The 20,057-nt window shown below is 39.8% G+C and overlaps 1 protein-coding gene across 1 annotated transcript in view; it reads left to right on the top strand.

Annotated features, from left to right (window-relative positions):
• The window catches only part of LOC131245327 (sister chromatid cohesion 1 protein 3-like), a 42,474-nt gene that overhangs the window by 13,470 nt on the left and 8,947 nt on the right, over positions 1–20,057 (top strand). Inside the window, exon 2 of the mRNA XM_058244700.1 lies at positions 18,491–18,781. Within this exon, the coding sequence (XP_058100683.1) occupies positions 18,658–18,781 (124 nt within the window). The 5' untranslated portion in view covers positions 18,491–18,657. The remainder of the gene's footprint in view (positions 1–18,490; positions 18,782–20,057) is intronic.

The following is a 20,057-nucleotide window of genomic DNA, read 5'->3' on the forward strand; positions in this document are numbered from 1 at the left end:
TTTAGAGAAAAGAGGGAGAGAGATTATTAAAAATAATAATAATAATAATAAGATTTGCATGGGACATGCTCTTGATTTTGCCTAGTGTGATCTTTATATAAGATCCACTCTTAGATATTGGTCATGGATTAAGCTAACATGCAAAAAAAGAAATCTCCATTGATTCCACTAGACCACACCAAAGGAAACAGTTGGGAGAGATGTCCACCCTTGATTTTTTTAAGACATACCGAAATAATTATATAAAATCCACTCCAACCATTAGATTCCAGAAAATATTAGGATTGTGTATCAAAAATCATACATATACGTGACCACATTAATGGAAATAATTTGGAAGTCGAGCATTGTCCTGTACACTTGTTTCAATCATACAATCCACTGGACTCTCGGATGAAGCTGACTTTTGGGCCTTTGGCCTAATAAGGGGCGACACACCTGATGGTTAGTGTGGATTTTACATAACCATCATGGTGGGGCCAACCTAAGGCACCAATTGATGTGTTTGCAGAGTCACAATTAATGCACAAGGCAATGGAACAAGGCTTACATGGATCAATGAGGTAGTTTTTTGAAAACCTTCAATAGTCAAGTAGCATTTTGTAAAATTTCCTCTGCATTATCGTCAAGCAGACTACTGTTAGCAGTATCTTCAAGCCATTGATGCCACGACTCCAAGTTGCAATCAAAGTTTTGAATTATTCAAAAGGTTGTTTAGGGTGACGGATTCAAGTAGGGATTTGCCAAAGTTATGAATTAAAAATTTTCCAATTTAATCTTTGTTATGGATTTATTAAATTAGTGGAGTTTTTAACATATGGTTTCATAAAATTCACACATACAAACATAGATTATTAAAAGAGAGATGCTTTTAAAAGAAACATGATCATGTAAGTGTCTCACACACTAGTTAGTAGTGTGGTATATGTGATACATCAAATTAGTCCAGAATGGTTCCCCCTGATGAAAATTGGATGTCTTGAGTTGGCACCACGAGGATTTTAAGGTTTTTGGATGGTTCTTTATTGTTTCTAACATGTGGAACATCTGATGATCGGATCGGCATAAATTTTAGGCCATCTTATCTTCATTCACCATCCGGCGACCCCAATTAGATGAATTGGATATCATACATGCACCATGGTAGCTAGCCTCACATTCAGCTAATGTGCCTTTTCTCATTTAAAATTGCATGTGAAGCCCTCTCACTATGGCATTTTCATAGCAATGAATATTATGCCATTGCAAGTAAGGGTGTGATCGGGTAGCACTATATCGAGAGAAATAAAGCTATACACGAGCAGAGTATGCTTAGTTACTCGCTCGACTCGACTTGGAATTACTCGACTCGACTCGACTCAACTCATCATGAGTTAGAGCTGAGTACGGTCAGTTTTTTAAGACTTGTTTTGATTTCGAGTAGAGTACGAGTAGGGCAGTACTCGACTCGTACTTGACTCATGTACCCGTATATATAACCTGCCCGAAAAAATAAACCCTACCCTCTCCAGTCGTTTTCAACTTTCAAGCAGCCCGCCGAAACCCTATTCTCACCCGTTCGAAAAAATCCCCCCCCCCCCTCTCTCTCTCCTCCCTCACACAGCGGCCAGCGCCCGTCCCTCTTCTTCCCCCTCTCTCTCTCACTCCCTTGTCTGGCGGTGCTAGACCTTGCCGCTCGTCCCTGCGGCCTGTCCGGTGCCGCAGCTCGTCCCTGCCACTCGTCCGTCATCCCTGCTGTGCACATACGATGCTGGTCGTTCCTACCCAGCTCGCCCAGTAATGTGTGATGTTGATTTTTTATTTTTTATTTTTATAAATTGTTAATATATGTCAGAAATTAATTTTTTTAAAATATTGTGTGGTGTTGATTTATTATTATTATTATTTTATATAAATTGTTAATATATGTCAGAAATTGATATCAATATCATATATTAATATTGCTAATATATGTCAGAAATTGTTAATATATGTTAATATATATCAGAAATTGTTAATATAAAAATATGTTAATATGTTAATATATGTTAATATAGCTATTAGCTAATAAATGTTAAAATTGTTAATATAGCTAATAATATATGTTAAAATTGTTAACATATGTTAATATAGCTAATATATGTTAATATATGTTAATATAGCTATTAGCTAATATATGTTAAAATTGTTAGTATATGTTAATATAGCTATTAGCTAATATATGTTAAAATTGTTAGTACATGTTAATATAGCTAACATACGTTAACATTGTTAATATATGTTAATATATGCTAATATAGAAATTGTTAATATAGAAACATGTTAATATGTTAATATGTTAATATAGGCTATAGCTAATAATATATGTTACTTTGCTAGTGTTGAATGCTACCACTTTAAGATGCCTTTAGTTTTTCATTTTACATTTTGTTATTAGTTAACTAGATGATGAATGTCAATTTCACCATGCTCCTTTGTTTGCATAGAGATGATTATATGAATTATTTGTATTGTTCTAATTGTAGTATAGGATAATCAGTTGCCCATTTGAGGATTTCTATGTTTCTGGACATAGATTTAGTGTGTTCTTAGATGCATAGAAATTTTCAAATTGTCTCTTTTTGGACAGTTCAGGGTTAGATAGATTGTAATGTCTTCATTTATTCTAATTTAAATGCATATGCCTATTCTGGTTTCGTCTCTCATTTTTCTCTCTGGATATATTTCATGTATTTATTTCTGTCGTCAAATGTCCACATTTTGTGTTGATAATTGACATGAGAATCAAATACAAGATTAATATATTTTGGAGAGATTAGGGGAGATGCTGCCAGAATTTCGGCGTAGCATTTAAATTGAAAAATGAAGGCATTGCAATCTATCCAACCTTGAATGGGTGACTGATTTAGACAGTTAAGTAGGTATACCCGTCTAGCGGTCTAGCCGTTTAAGTATAGGCATATAGCCATATAACATATCGAGAAATTTATTTTATATATGACTAATCAAGACAAAAACCCAAATACTCCTGTAATGGGTGCATCAGCCACATCTCCTCTAATCGTAGAGGGAGACACAGACACGTCAACTACATGCAACAGGAATAAGAAAAGATCAGCAGTTTGGGATGATTTCGAAGATGTGACAGTTAACGGTGTACAGAAGATAAAGTGTAATCACTACAAAAGGTTATTCAGTAAGATTCCAGGAGGATCTACGACACATCTAAATAGACATTTGAAGACATGTCCTAAGAGACCAAGACTCCTTCCTCCCGGCCAACAGTTGCTATCATTTATGAAGTCAGAAGGAGACGACTCCCAAGGCATAGTGTTCACTCATAAGTTTGACAAAGAGAAGTTAAATGAGTGGTATGCTAGATTAGTGATTCTAGATGAAAAACCTTTAAGAATGACAGAAAGTAAAGGGTTTAGGGCTTTCTGTCAATTCCTTAACCATTGGGCCGAGAATGTCTCCCGTGTCACCGTATAGAGAGAGTGCATAAAGATGTACGCAAAGGAGAAGATGAAACTGAAAGAAGTTTTGGCTTCAGTGACCAGAATAGCTTTAACTTCTGATTTATGGACGACGTCCAATCAAAGAAAATGATACATTTCATTAACCGCTCACCATGTTGATAAAGATTGGAAACTATGCAAGAGAATTTTGAACTTTCGCAACTTTTCTCCTCCACGTATTGGTTTACTTATTTCAGATTGCATCTACAGTTGTCTAGAAGGCTGAGGCATTGAAAAGAAATTTTCAGCAATAACTTTAGACAATGCTTCAGCAAATAACAGTGTCATTCATGCTTACGTAACCAGTTCAGGGTTACAGAAAATTTATTATTTGAAGGAAAAATATTTCAGGTTAGATGTTGTGCCTATATTGTAAATTTAATTGTATAAGAGGGGCTGAAAGAAATTGACAACATTATAGAGAACATAAGAGAAAGTGTGAAATATATAAGGGGGTCGCCATCGAAACTGAGTGTATAGAATGACTTCATCCAACGTTTGAATGTGTCATCTAAAAAAACATTGAAGTTGGATGTTTGTACACGCTGGACATCGACCTATGAAATGTTAAATACGGCAATGGAATTATAGCTTATATTTTCTAAATACGCGGTGTGTGACAGAACGTATTCTTGGTTGCCGAGCACAGATGATTGAGCCAAAGTAAAACAAGTTCACACATTTCTCAAAGTTTTCTACGATTGCACGAAGATTTTTTTACGGAAATCAGTATCAAACCGCGAATCTGTTTCTTCCATCTCTTTGGAAGATTAAGGATGCTCTACATAAAAATGTCAGTATGGGGGTCCAGATTTCATACGCCAGATGACAGTTGGTATGAAGATGAAGTTCGATAAATAATGGGATGAATGTCATCTGTTAATGTCCTTGGCAGTTGTTCTTCATCCTAATTGTAATATGAGGTTGGTTAGCTTTATTTTCATGAAGCTTTATCCTACTAAATGAGCAGCAGCAGAGACGTCTAAGGTTCGTTAAGTCCTTAAAGATTTATACAAATTGTATGTTAATACTTTACCTGCAACGGGTGTTGAAGAAAGTATAGATGCGGATATTTATATATCGGGTAATCCGGATGTACTAAATGAATACATATCATACTTGGCACAAGCACGAATGGGAGTTGATACTAAGGAATCAGAGCTAGAAATGTACCTCAATGAGCCAATCGTAGTGCGATTCGAATTTGATGTGTTGGAATGGTGGAAGATGAGGGTTAGTGAATCAAAATACACTACATTATCTGTGATGGCACGGGACATATTATCAATACTAATTTCAACAGTGGCAACGAAATCCGCATTCAGCACAGGGAGCAGGGTTGTGAGCAAGTATCGAAGCTCACTTTCGCCAAATACAGTTGAAGCGTTGATTTGTACGCAAGATTGGTTGCACCCGATATGGGAGGAGATATGAATGATGATGATGATGAGGAGGAGATTGAGATTCGTGACGAGTCTCTACCTGCAGATCAGTAATTATTTTCAATTTTTCAATTCTTTTTGGTTGAAAGTTAAATGATCTGTAATATTATTTCACTGCAACTGCAAACATGAAAGTGTTGGTCCTTTTGGAATGTGGTTTGGAGACTTTGAATCTTTGATATTTATTTACATATGCCTGTTCATTTACTTTTATTTTTGAAATTTGATATATTTATATTGCTTTCTTTTGTTCCTATATCAAGTTCAAATTATTTATCAATATTCTGATTTTTTTAATTAAAAATTGAGTGTAGATATGTTGTCATCTGACCTATCGACAAACATTTGAGACTACGCTTCTCTAGTTGAATCACCACCAAGGTCTGGAAAAACAAAGATTAAGAGTGGTTTATGTGGCATAAAGTTTGTGAATAAGACTAATTGCTTTCGCTTACACTTGTCATGTCAAGGTGGTGATGCAAAACCATGCCCAATGCCCTTAAGGATGTCTAAATTCTTTTTCAAGCCCCGTTAGATTCGAATAAAAAACCTTTCACTCCATCCAAACCTTCTGCATCTGGATCTAGTTACATGAATGACATCCATAAAAGATGCAGAGAAGGAAGTCAGATTAAAAGCTTTGGAGGAAGAACAATTCCAACCCACCTTAAATCGCAGTATGGAAGATGTTTATAGACTTTAGCGATATTTGAGTCAAAGACAACACGATGTTGAAGCAGGGTCGAGTACGACAAATAAGAAGAAGAAAAAGAGTAACAAATTCAAATTCTTGATCCGCCTCGGTGAATTTTATAAGGCATTGGGTACTACATACAATTCTTCACATAAAGAAAGTTTGAAAAATCTAGTTCAAAGTGTAAAAGAGCACGAAGGAAATATCTTTTCACCTTCTGACTCAGAGGAAGTGAACCAATATGTATATGAAAAAATAGATAACAGTTCCGATGGATCAGATGCCAATACAGGAAGGCACTCCTCTTATGGAGGTTATTAGTTATAAATTGTCATTTTGAACAATGTAATGTAAATATATTAATGTAATTATTGAAGTTTTTTAATCATAAATTATGTGCCTTTTATATATTTTATTGCTTCGTTCAACTTCGAATTCCAATTGACAATCGAAAACGAAATTCAAATGAATCTCAATTTATAACTCGAACTCGACTCAAAGCTCAAACTCGTTGCTCGAAAACCCTACTCGAATTGGGCTCAAATTCAGACTCGGACTCGAACTCGCCTTGAAAACTCGAACTCGACTCGACTTGATTTTTACTCGTACTCGGGCGAGTAGAGCACAAGCAGGGAATCCATCCTTGATGGCCAAGCAGAGCTGAGTACGAGTAGGACTCGGACATTAAGAGTCGAGTACGAGTAGGGCGATACTCGGCTAGGCTGGGCTCATGTGCAACTCTAGAGAGAAGTGGGCCTGTTCACAAAATATGGCCGCTCCCACTATATCTGCCCAATATCACCGTAACTTATAGTGGTACTAGTAGCGGTGGAGAGCACCACCTTTCCACATATGTATTTTGATTCTCAAAAAAGAATGTGCGTGATTTTACCAAATTCATATTCTCGTTTCTTTATCACAACACGGAGAGCTGTAAGACACTCCCTCTACATATTTATGAATGGTCCCATTAATTGATGATCCTCACAATTGATGTGATAGCCCTACAGAGAGTACATTTACATGTAGGCTGTCAATTAATTGGGTTGCCTGCCGACTTTTAGGCTTGACTTAGATTGGAGTATTAGATCCAAGGACTGGGCTCGGGTTTAAACGTGCTTTTTTTATTTTATTTTATTATTTATTTTATTTTTTCAAATTAGGCTGAGCTTGGACCCTGAACAATAGCTAGTCATTAAGGTATACACGAGTCGATCTGAGTCGAGCTTTGCCCATCTTGGCTCGACTTGGCCAACAAGATTCCTCAACTCGAACTCGGCTCGATCCAGTTCAAGCCAAGTTCAAGTTCGAGCTGAGTTCGACCGGAGGCAATCTGATGAGATGAGGAGAGGAGTTGGGGAGAGTACCTTTTAGTTGTCGGTCATCTAGGCGGACAATAGAGAATAGAGAGAGAGTATAGGAGAGTAGTCGTTGGTCGTCATTCGGGCACTGGAGAATAACGAGAAAGAGAGGAGAGGAGAGTGGTCACTGGTAAGGGTGTACATGAATCGAGCTAGCTTGGTTAGTTCACTTGACTCAACTCAAAAAAGCTTGATTAGACTCGGTTCGAAGTTGAGTTCGAGCCGAGTCGAGCTGAATTTTTTAGCTCAAAAATGAGTTCGAGCTGAGTTCGAGCAGGCCCCAGCTCGCCTCGACTCAGATCGAATCTAGCTTGAATCCAGCTCGAATCGAACTTAGATCGAACTAGTTCGGTGACTCGGTTACTCTGCCATTGATGTTGCTCAGCAAGTGTTTGATAAAATGACTCAACGAAGTGTGGCGGGTGGCAAGGAAGGTATGTACATGAAACAAATACCCTTTTTTTCTTGGTTTTTCTTGGTATTTAGGTCGCTTATAAGGTGTTTGATAAAATACATGTAAAAAACATTGCTACTGTTTTGCAGAGGGATTTTGAAGGTGCAGTCCAGGTGTTTGTGGAAATGCCTTGATGGCGAACTCGGCTAGATCTTGGCTCGAACTTAGCCCTAGCTGTTGATCGAACCGAGCCGAGCTGGCCAGTCAGGCTCGAAGACCGAGCTGAGCCGAGTTCGAGCTGAGGTCAGCCAGTGGCCGAGCTGAGTCGAGCTGAGGCCAGCTCGGCTCGGTTCGACTCGATGTACACCCCTAGTCACTGGTCACTGTTTAGGCGCTGGAGAACAGAGAGAGAGAGAGAGGGTCTGGGTCGGGCGCTACCGCTGGATGACTTGATTTTTAGGGTCGAGTGCTGGAGAACGGCCGAGACTCAAGTGGGTTAGGGTTTTTTTTTAAAATGTTTTGAAATTATAGACCCAATTAACAAATCAAGTCGATCCGAACCGAGCCGAACCGAGTCAGGTTTGAGCTCAAGACCAAGTCAAGTCAAGTTGAGCTCGGTCTAGCTCGGACTTGACTCGAATTTTTTCGAGCTCATAAAAACTGGCTTGACTCGGCTTGAACATAGTTTTAATCCGAGTCGATTCGAGTGAGCTAACTGAGCTAGCTCGGTTCGCCTACAACTCTAGCTACTCAACCCAATCAGAGTTGTCCACCCATTAGAGTTGCAATATTAAGGGAATTAAAAAAAAAGGACTACAAATTATAGAGATGAGTGCAATGTTTATGTGAAATTCACACGATTACTATGCATTTCACTCTATTTTAAGGCCAGTGCTCCATACATGATTCAGGTGGGCCACACGATTGAAAATGACGTAAAGGCAAACACTCACCTTCCTAAATTATTTTCTTATTGTGGTCCACCTAAATCACTTATGGGCTTGATTTTTAGGCCATATGCCTAAATTTTAGTGTTACATATAATGGGTGGAGTGGGTTTCACATAATCATTGTTGTAGGCCCTGTAAAAATTAAGGGTGAACGTCTTTCACAATTGTTTCCTTTGATGCCGTACAAATGAATAGTAGGTATTTTAAACCATGGAACTAACATTAGATTAGGTCAACCTGAATTTTTAGCCATGAACCCAACATTAGATTACATATCTAATGAGTGGAATTGATTTTGAATACACATTAAGGTAGGCCTTATAAGGGTCTGTTTGATTTCACAATTCACCCGTGAAATTCTCAGAATTACGATTGTCAAAGATATTTCCGTCGTTTGAATATAAAGTGAGATTTCATGCGGAAGAGATGCAATGGTTATCCACACTGGAACGAAATCACGTATGTAATGGCTCGGTGCATGCATATGCAACGCACGGGTTGTTCGGAAGCTTCATGTGGGGTCCACCGTCATCGACAAAGGAGATCCGCACCCTCCATCACAACAGGTGACTGATTTTATGGGTTAACCCTGGACGGTTTTGCGATGTAGGAGTTGGGTCTCCCATCTCTTTCAATGGTTGCAGTGGCTTGTACTGGGCTCTTCTATATTGTGATCCACTTCGTACTGGTGGAAGTTTCATTTTTGGATTAAACAGCTCAATCCTTATTACGGAAATACTGGTCGGCATGGATGGTAGCAAACACATGTATGGTGGACCATATTTGAGATCAGGTGGAGGGTCTTCCACCCACCTAAAGCTTCATCGTAGCCTACTACTACAAATAACTATCACCCGTAGCCATCAATTTTCACTAGTGACGTGAGACGGATGGGTTAAAATATGAATCTGTTCCTCGAGAGTAAATAATCACTGTGCCTGCAACGGAGTAATGTTATAAAAACATCACGACGTCCGTGTTAACAATCACCCTCCACTGTCACTGGACTCCTGGTATGTGTTCTGTTCTATCTGGATCATCTTCTTCATTTTTCAGTACGAATGCAACCTACTTATCATCTTCTGTTGCAACAGGTAAAACGAGTTACCGGTTTCCTACCGTTCTTCATCCTCTCAACAGGTCAGTTGAATCTCAAAACATAGCCATAAATGGGTGAAACGCATACATCATGGTGGGCCCATAGAGCACCGACAATAATCCAGTGGCTGTTGGCAGGGGATTAGCCAATCTGTGTTTCAAACCCTGTACGACAAAGGATAAGGACGCAGATTTGCAAAGGCCCCCACTCGGACCGAAACGCATTACGTACTAAGTAACTCAGTACGATAAGCATACTGAGTAGACTCTATGGGGTCCACCATGATACACGTATTTTATCTACTCCGTCCATCTATTTTAAAAGATAGATGTATGTCTTGAGACCAAAAATGAAATATATCCAAATTTCAAGTAAAGCTCACCACGGGAAACATGTGAATTGAAATTCTACCATTGAAAACTTCTCGGGCCCGCAGAATTTTTGGATCAAGCTGATATTTTTGTGGTCCTTTCATCCATATCTGTGTGATGTTATGAACAGGTTGGATGACAAATAAACATCACCGTAGGCCCTAGCAAGGTTTCAACGGTGGAAGTCATTATGCCCACTGTTTCCTTCGGTGTGGTCCACTTGACCTCTGGACATGCTTGTATTTTAGACTCAACCATTAAAATGATCTGTAAAAACGGATGGACGGCATGGATAACCCACATACATTCATAGTAGGCCCATCTGAGTTTACACAGTACGATAAAAGCGTACTGAGTAACTTAGTACACAATCCTATTTCCACCCGGACTATATTCCGTCTGGGCAAGGCACTGTGGGGCCCACCTCAATGTACGTATTCTATCTACCTCGTTGATCTTCATTAGTACATCATTTTAAGCTTAAGATCCCAAAAAATTAGGATCATTATGGATCACCATTAAAAGTTTCTAACCACGCCGTCCATCCATTTTGGATCATTATTTTAGTGAAAGGTTGTACTAAGCTACGCCCATCCATTTGATTAGTGGCCCATAACTTAACGGTAGAAAATAAAGATGACAATGGTAGAAGGAACAAGATGACCCACTCATCCATTCATGATAGGGCCTAAAAATTGGATGATCTAAAATCAATGGCTAAAATTACTCGCGGACACGTGTGCATGATCGATGCCTTTCAGTGGGCACGCCCCAGTGTGTATGTGCCCCGACCCAAAGCTACGCCAGCTCACTCAATGAATATCACACGTGAGGAAATGATCAGTTCAGAAAACTGACCCTCCATTACACATTGCGGACCGCACCAGCCTAATTTTTGGAATTGGCACACATTATGAACGGTCCGGATTCCACCCACGGATGCTACACTAGTAGATTTGCAGATCAATTCTGGGGAGATTTTTCGAACCCCCCCTCCTAGAGTGGAACATGGTCCACCGGAACCAGTCCCACACAGATGCCAAACATGGCACATGTGCTACATACCGACCATTCTTCAGGTCGGCAACATATGATGCAATCCAAGCAGCCGTTCTCGCCTACAGAAAATGACCTTTCTTTTTTGTATTTACGGCAGTGGTGGGCCATGCAGAGTTCTGTGGTTGGTCAGGCAGGAAAGAATTGCCTGATTATCAGGCGGGTTGTTCATTTCAGTCCCGATATTTGAACGGGCTGGATTTGTGCAGATGTAGGCCCATCCCACCGTCAGTCCTATCTACAAAGCTTGCCAAAAAAAAATTAAATAATGAGCTACGCCCATTTCGGATCATTATTCTAGATCTGGATCCCAAAATTTTGACAGATCCAAATCTCAAGTGGACCACACCACAGGAAAATAATGTTGATTAAACGCTGTCCATTACAACTTCCTAGGGTCCACTATCATGTTTATTTTACATCCAACCTATTAATAAGGTCATGTAGACTTGCATTTAATTAACATATACAAGAAGGAACCCAGAGCCTTGATTTTGGGGGATGATATTATGTAGATACTACAATCTCCGGACAATAGATCCAAGCGAATGGACAGAAGAGGAGATGAATATGTTTGCAATTATATTTGCATCTGCGTCAGCAGCTATGGCAGCTGGAGAATATTGTCGTAACTATTTATTTCGGAATCCACCAAGGCGTGCGGATAATGAACGAGCTTGGATCATCAACGGAATAATTAGGGCTACAGACAACGATTGCATCTCTCAGTTAATAATGCGAAGGACGACATTTTTCTACCTATGTTCAGTACTACGGGATAATAATAAATTAAACGACGTGAAGCATGTAAGTATGGAAGAACAACTTGTGATGTTTCTCCACACTTTATGACATAATGTGCGTAACAGAGTCATTGGACATCGATTCATACGGTCCGGTGAAACGGTGAGTCGTTATTTTAATCGAGTTCTAGACGCAATAGTGTCTTTATACCCTGTTTATGTACAACTACCCGATTCAGAAACTCCACCTCAGATTACCAGCAATCCAAATTGGAATAACTACTTTCAGGTTAGCAATTTATCACTTAATTAGCAATTTCGTCGATGAAGCAATAACGTTTTTTCAGCTTATAAATAATAATGATTTTTTTCATTATATGCACCCGTAGGATTGTATCGGTGCTATAGATGGGACGCATATACCTACCTTCGTTCCTAGTAATGAGAGTGGCGTCTACCCTAATAGAAAATGGATAATTTCTTATAATATAATGGCGGTTTGTGATTTCGATATGAAATTCGTCTACATGCTTGCGGGTTGGGAGGGATCTGCTTCAGATGCACGCGTCCTACAAAGTGCCCTGACCAATGAACATGATCGTTTTACCGTACGTGAAGGCAAAGATTACATTGTGGATGCTGGGTATGCGCATTCTCTTAGATTTATGGCTCCATATCGAGGTGTCCGTTACCATCTCAATGAATATCGTACCGGACGTAATCCCGCAAATGCGAAAGAGCTGTTCAATTATCGCCATGCACAACTCAGAAATGTTATTGAGCGTTGCTTTGGGGTATTAAAGTCTCGATTTTCCATTCTAAAAATGGCTCCACAATACCCAATAGTGACACAGGTCAAGATTGTGCTCGCTTGTTGTGTCCTTCACAATTTTATTCGTTTGTCGGGGGATGAAGAAATTGTGGATGCTGATAGTACATCAAGAGATGGTGATGTAGGACTGTCACCATCAACGTTGGAGAATCCTGCTATCGATGACCTACGCAATGTGCTTAATGCCCCTTAGACAGAGAGGGATGCATGGATGACATTTCGCGATAGCATTGCACAGAGGATGTGGAATGATTATAGTACAGTGAGTCAAAGGGTATAAGCTATTTTTCAATTTTGCTTTTTTTGGGCCAAAATTGATGTCCTGAGGATTATTGTTTTCTTTTGCCGTATTACTCATTGTATATTTTAATCATCGCATTCATAGGCAGTATTACAATGAACATTTTGACCACTTTAGACCTTCAGGTGGTTTCTCTCATTTCACTGAAACATGTGTATTTTTTTTAGATACTTGAAGATTTATCCTCATCAACTCCAATGAATGCGAGATCTCAACTGTCCACCCCCACAAAGCGGGCTACCGGATGTAATGCAGCAACAACACCAAGAAGGACACCAAAGAAGAATGTGGGAAAATCTGTAGATGAAGCGCATTCCCCTGGCGGTATACTTCGCTGGACAGATGTCATGGACAACTGTCTTATCGATAGTCTGGTGGAGTAGGTTGCAAATGGGAAGAAGAGTGAGCATGGGTTTAAGAAGGAGACGTACAAACCACGTGTTGACAACATCAGAGATAAGTTGGGGATAATTCTCATGTCGAAGAACGTCATTAACCGCTTGCGTACTGTGAAAAAATTGTACTTTACAATACGGGATCTACGCAGTGCTAGTGGTTTCGGGTGGGATGATGGTTTGAAGGTGGTGGTCACAATGGAGGATGTTTGGGTCCACTACATAAAGGTTTGTTAGACAATATTATTTTTCAAACCTTTAAATCAAATTCAATTGTAATTTAGGCCGACTATTTATCCTTTAACTTGACATTCAAATTTCTTGTTTTCTTAATAGTCACACACGTATGCACAACATGTTCGTGGTAAGCCGTGTTCAAGATATGATGAATTGGAGTACATTTTTGGAGATGATCGTGCCACTGATAAAAGATGTGCAACTGGAAATTATAATTTTGACACGGGCTCTTTTGGTGGCCTGAGGAATCCAGATGATCCAATGAGACATACTGTGGACCTTAATTCCACATCAGTTAATCTTGGATCCGACGATTTTGGGGACAGTGGTCCAACTATCCATTGGTAGTGGGACAGTTGTGAGGGCGCCAATATGCCAATATACCACATTCGACTCCACCTGCAAAGGGAAACAACTCTAACATTATAAATAGCAGTGCAAACTCTAGGAAGAGGGCGAGGGCTACGCGTCCAACTGATGTGATTGGTCACGGTTTGACCGACATGGCTGAAGCTCTGCAATCGATTGCGACAAATATAACAAAGGGAAAGAATTTTGCAAGAATGGCTGTTATCATTCCAGAGTTGGAGCAATTGGATAGACTGAACGGGCAAGAAGTACTCTCTGCAACAAAACTACTTTCCAATGAGGAAGAATATGGTGCTGCTTTCCTTAACCTGCCTAATCATAAGCGGATGGATTTTCTCCGGATGTTGATGATGTCCAACTAGTGAAGCCTTTGGGCAACCGTATGAGTTTGCGGGAGTTGTTGTTGAATGCTCCACTGAAAATCATTTGAGACTTGCTTTCTGTTTTCTTTTTTGACAATTTGACTTTAATATTGTGATGCTAAACCACATGATAATTAACACTTTACTATGCTAGTTTAATTTTTAATAGAGATAGTACTCTTATCTATCTTCTGTGTTGCTTGCCATTTACTAAGTTGATCCTTTACTATCACATGTTACCTTACCGTCGAAGTAGTAACTCCAATATATTTCTACAGTACATGTAATGTCTACTTGCAATCTCTCTAATGTCTCTATTTACACTAATATTGAAATATGAATCTGTTTTCTAATGGAAGTTGCATTTTGATGTTAGATGGGAAAGGTGTACATTGTATTTAGGGGAAGAAGACCTGATATTTACTTTACTTGGGAGACATGTAATGCCGAGGTAGATGGGTTCCACCGGGCGCTATTCCAATCGTACAAGACGCAGGAATTGGCGGTCTGTGCATGGGAGGCTTTTCATGCAAAACCACAACATCCAGAGATGCCAAACCGAGAATTCCCACCCTGGACTGGTGACAATGACAGTGCGGTTATACATCAAGCTATGTATGGTCATGAAATTGAAGTTAATCATATTAGCCGTCATGATACCTTATATATTGAAGCCTCAACTTCAAACCCTACACTTCTGAAGGCGAAGAACAGTTCAAATGAAGACGACGGTATTGCACTACTGTTTCTACTAGGTGTATTGATTGTCATTATGGCGGTTCACCTCATCTCTCTGAACCATTAAACTTGTAGTGGTGGATGTCCAACATGCATTCACATGTATGATGTTGTTGTAGAACATGTTTTAATGGTCTTCTATGACTTTGCTTTTTTTATTTGGAAATTCTTAAGTGGTGAATTAATATATTAGGAACTGATAGAGGCTCGGAGGAGCCACCTTCATGCAGGGGATTATCCACACCGTTCAACTATTGCTCACATTTACAGGGGAGCCATATGCAAGCATGGCCTACACATGATTCAAGCCAACAATCAAACGGCTTCCACCATGTAGATCTCCTAGCAAATTTTTGAGGCATAATACTGATCATATGTGCTGCAGTTACTAAATAACGTGGACAAAGAAGAAAATTTAAGGTTAACATTGTGGCCCATTGGATGAGCAGACTGGACTATTTTTGTATAAGGACAGTACACGGGACAATGGACAGTGAGCCACAACTAATGGATGGCGTGGAAGAACAGATTGAATCACTGAAAAGTAGGCTCCAGTTGTATAAAATGAACCGAGTAATAAAGAAGTTCGACATCCCATGAACTGAGTAATAAAGAAGTTTGAAAAGGAAATTTGAGAAGGACGTGGACTGCCTCCTGCCCCTGCCTGGATTGACTCGGTCCTGGCATGGGCTCTCTGGCGCCCACCGTTATGTATGTATTTTATTCGCGCCGTACATCCATTTTGACAGATCATATTAGTGAATAAGGCCCCAGCTTTGGCAGATCCAAAGCTCAAGTGGGCCACACCACAGGGCGCTGTGGTGAAAATGTCATTCACCGTTGAGACATTTGAGCGGCCCATGGTATTTTTATTTATCATCCAACCTGTTCAAAAGGTTAACATATACTTGGATGCGCGGGAACACAAATATCAGATGTCATGAAACACGGTAGGCTCCTAAGAAATTATTAATGGCAGGCGTTAAATCCCATTTGTATAGGTCCGTTTGAGACTTAGATATGGCAAATTTTTTGGGCTCATACTCTAAAATTTTCTTTAAAAACTGATGGACAATGTGGATAAAATACATACAACACGGTGGCTCCTCAGAGATGGACGGGAGGGGTTAGTACCCAATCTGCGTCATGTACGAAAACTGGCCGTACTCCTGCAGGTCATTAGTAGTGGCGAAAACTATTACGCTCCATCCAATGACTGCCGTACTCTTGCAAGTCATTTGTAAGCAACAAATCAAACAGCGTCAGGTAAGTCTTCATCGTATTTACAGCCATCACGAGAGCAAGCAAACAGGATCACCCAACTACTACTTCCACTCGAAAGTCTTGTAGGCGGAAATGTAAATAATGATTAATTACATTTACCAGTATTTACCACAAAGAATCGGAAATCAAACGGCCCTAAAAGAAAATAAGAATGACGTCCCTCCCCCAAGGGGTTAAGACAAATCATGGGCCTGACAGGACTTCGGCCTATGTGTTACAATGTGGGCGTGGGGTTTTCATGCCTTGATCACATCCACATGTGTCTGGTCCTAGAAAACTATTTACTCGGGCGCAGCTTTGGTGCATGAGACTCTCACCGTGGGGCCCACCTTGATAAGCGTTTTAAAATATTGTTATTGATGTATATGACTATATCCATGCTATCCATGTGTATTGAATGCTCATTTTAGGGCATGATCTAAAAAAAGAAACAGATCCAAATCTCAAATGAACCATAGTATAAGAAATAGTAGTAATTGACCATTCAAAACTTGCCATGGGCTAAGAAAGTTTGGATCAAGATGATATTTGTGTGATCTCTTCATATAAGGTCACTCTGACCTTATTAACAGGTTGGATGGCAAATAAACATTCCAGTGGACTCCATAAAGTTTTTGATGGTGGAGATTCAATCAAAACTATTTCGTGTGGTGTGTTCCACTTAAAATTTAGGCATACTTCATTTTTTGGATCATACCCTAAAATGAGATTTGGAAATGGTTGGTCGGTGTAGATTTAAGGCACACACATCACTGTGAACCTCACAGTCCACCTCAGTGAACCCATCCCAAGAAAAATAATAATCATAGCCAGTTACTAAGATAAGAAATACAACCGTTCAATTTTGATTCATCCTTGATTAGGTATGTCAAGTAAATTTATTTTCTTTTCGGGATTTACCTTCACCAAATATCTGTACTTATTTGAGCGATTTTAACGGTTAAAAGAGCCACGTGTATGCCACGCGTGTAGAATAAAAGAGTGCACCTGTATGAATCCTCTCCCTTCCCGACGCGGATTTCTCGTGAAAACCTTTAGCAGGAAGTTTCTGCTCTGGTATGCTATGTGGGGCCCACCGTGATGTTCGTTAGAAATCCATCTTGTCCATCCCTTATTCGAACTCATTTTAGGACTTATAACAAAAAAAGGAGGCGCATCCAAAACTCAAATGGGCCTCACGAGAGGAAACAGTGGATTTTCAATGACCACCGTTGAAATATTATTGTGGCCACGAAAGTTTTGTATCAGACTAAGATGTTTGGTTTTTAATTCATCACTATGATACTGACCTTATAAATGGCTTGGATGGTATATAAACATCAAGGTGGAGCCCAGGAAGGCTTCAACGGTTGGAGTTTCTTTCCCAAAATTTTCCTCTCGTCTGGCTTACATGAGTTTTTTTTCCACCTCATTTTTTGCCATATACCATAAAATGATCTCATAAAACGGATGGACGGGGTGGATTTCTTACAAACATCACAGTGGGCCTCATGTAACATCCCAGTGCAGGAACTTCCTGTCCATTGCTTTTGCAGTCCCGCAAATTCCTTCCGTATTTTTGCGCCAACGTCGTTTCCCGCCTTCCGTTTTTTCAGCTCATTTCCCTTTCAAAATAGGACTTATTGAGAACTCATAATACGTGATATTAGTAGAAAATCTGAATGGTCCACGTGATGAAGCACCCCATGAAACCTTCAAAGCCCAACTTTTACGTTGATTTAAAACTCTAGTGGGCCATAACAAAAGAAAACAGTTTCCTCCCTTGATTTTCATCACACTTTTATATGGCCCGCCAGAGTTTTAGATCAGAGTGAAAATTAGTTCTTGGAGTTTTAATGGGATGTTGCATCACATGAACCGTTCGGATTAGAGGCCTATAACACGTGTGGAAAGGTGAGCACGTGCGCATGTGCACAGGAGAGCATGCCCATGTACGAGTAACACCTAAGCCACTCCCGTTTTCAAAGCAGAAAAAAGGAAACGTTGCGATCAAACCCTAGAGAGGGAGGACGGTCGTTGCAGACAGAGAGAGAGATTGCAGAGAGGGAGGGCAGTCGTTGCAGACAGAGAGATTGCAGAGGGAGGGCGGTAGTTGCAGACAGAGGGAGATTGCAGAGAGGGAGGGCGGTCGTTGCAGACGGAGGGAGATTGCAGAGGGAGTGCGGTCGTTGCAGACAGAGAGAGATTGCAGAGATCGGAGGGCGGTCGTTGCAGACAGAGAAAGATTGCAGAGGGAGAGAGAGATTGCAGAGAGGGAGAGTGCGTTTCTCCATCTTCCCCTCTTTTTAAAAATCCGATCGTAGAGCCTGTAAGTGGCTTACAGGGAAGTGACTTCTCACCCCCATCGCCCTGCAGTTTTTTACAGGTGAATTTTCTCCCCCAAACACCACCTGTAAGTGACTTCCCTGTAAGTCACTTCCCACTTACCCAACTTACAGGCATCCAAACAGGCCCCTAGTCTCTCTCTCTCTCTCTCTCTCTCTCTCTCTCTCTCTCTCTCTCTCTCACAGAAACCATAGAAAAGAGAAAAAGATGTTCTACTCTCATAGCTTTCTCGCCAGGAAAAGCCCTCTTGGAACGATTTGGATAGCTGCTCATCTCCAGCACAAGCTCCGCAAATCCCATGTCGTTGTCACTGATATCTCTTCATCCGTCGGTAAGACCCCCAACAACCCCCCCCCGCCCTCTCTCTCTCCATTTGTTTCATTGAAGGTGAGCGAATTTCGATGCAACTATCTTCATTTTAGATTGCGGCTTATATATATATATATAGATTAGGGGTTTTTTCTCTACATCTTTAGAATTTTCGCAGTTGGGTGTCATAAATATTCGGTTTTTTTTTTTTTTTTTGATTGGGTATCTTTTTCGTGCTGATTGACAGCCGCGTTATTAAATTAGTGAGAAAATGAGCTTTGAGCTCTAGTTTGGGTGAATCTGGGTTTACTTGCAGCGATTAATCTTATGATAAATCAAAGGTGGTTTCCTCAGATTGATATTATTAGGCAATCAAGGTTCTATTAGGAAAGTGCACCAATCAAGGCTATTCTCCAGCTAGCTGATTATCAATCAAGGGCCCCAAAATCTGAGAATTCCATCTTTGGATAGTGTCCATATTCAATGTATTTTGTACACATATTGAGAGTCTGGGCTCCGAATTTCAATCACATTACTTTCAGGTTGAATTTAATTAGTGAGAAAATGAGCTTTAACTGAATAGCTTTGAGCTCTATTTTGGGTGAATCTGGGTTTTCTTGCAGCGATTAATCTGATGTTAAAACAAAAGTGGTTTTCTCAGATTAATATCAATTGTCTGTGCTCCGAATTTCAATCACATTTCTTCTAGGTTGGGTCGGAAGGAAATTTGACGACAAGTTGAGGGCTACTTCCTCATTGGGTTTCAATCACAGTGACAAGTCTTGTTCATGGCAATTTCTCAGCCGGGAAAATTCTTGGGAGGTTTTCAAAATTTGAGGTTTTTCTTCGGATATTACTGCCAAAATCTTGCCAACAATAACAACATTTAAAAACGCTTATTTGAAGTTTTTAAATAAATTTAAAGTTTAACACACACACACATACATCTATGTATGTATGTGTATATTTATATAACAAATTTCTAAATGTTTTTACTATTTTCGAGTTAATATTGTGATAAAGATACAATATTTTAGAATCTGCTGAGATTTTGAACATCTCGTGATGATATCCTTGTGTATCTCGTGATATTATCCCGAACATTTCAAATATTGGCGATACTTGTCCAGCAGCTTTTAATAATTTCACCTTGGTTAAACTGAATGTTTGCAATTCAGTTCGCTTGTGCCCCCGAACACAGCCTTTTCGTCTTTCATTTTTCACTAAACAGAACCACCTTCTCTGGACGTATTTGGTTAGAAATTATTTCATTTCTGGAAAATTCTCTCATACAAAGA

The sequence above is a fragment of the Magnolia sinica genome, chromosome 1, assembly GCF_029962835.1.
Source record: "Magnolia sinica isolate HGM2019 chromosome 1, MsV1, whole genome shotgun sequence".
Taxonomy (NCBI): Eukaryota; Viridiplantae; Streptophyta; class Magnoliopsida; order Magnoliales; family Magnoliaceae; genus Magnolia; species Magnolia sinica.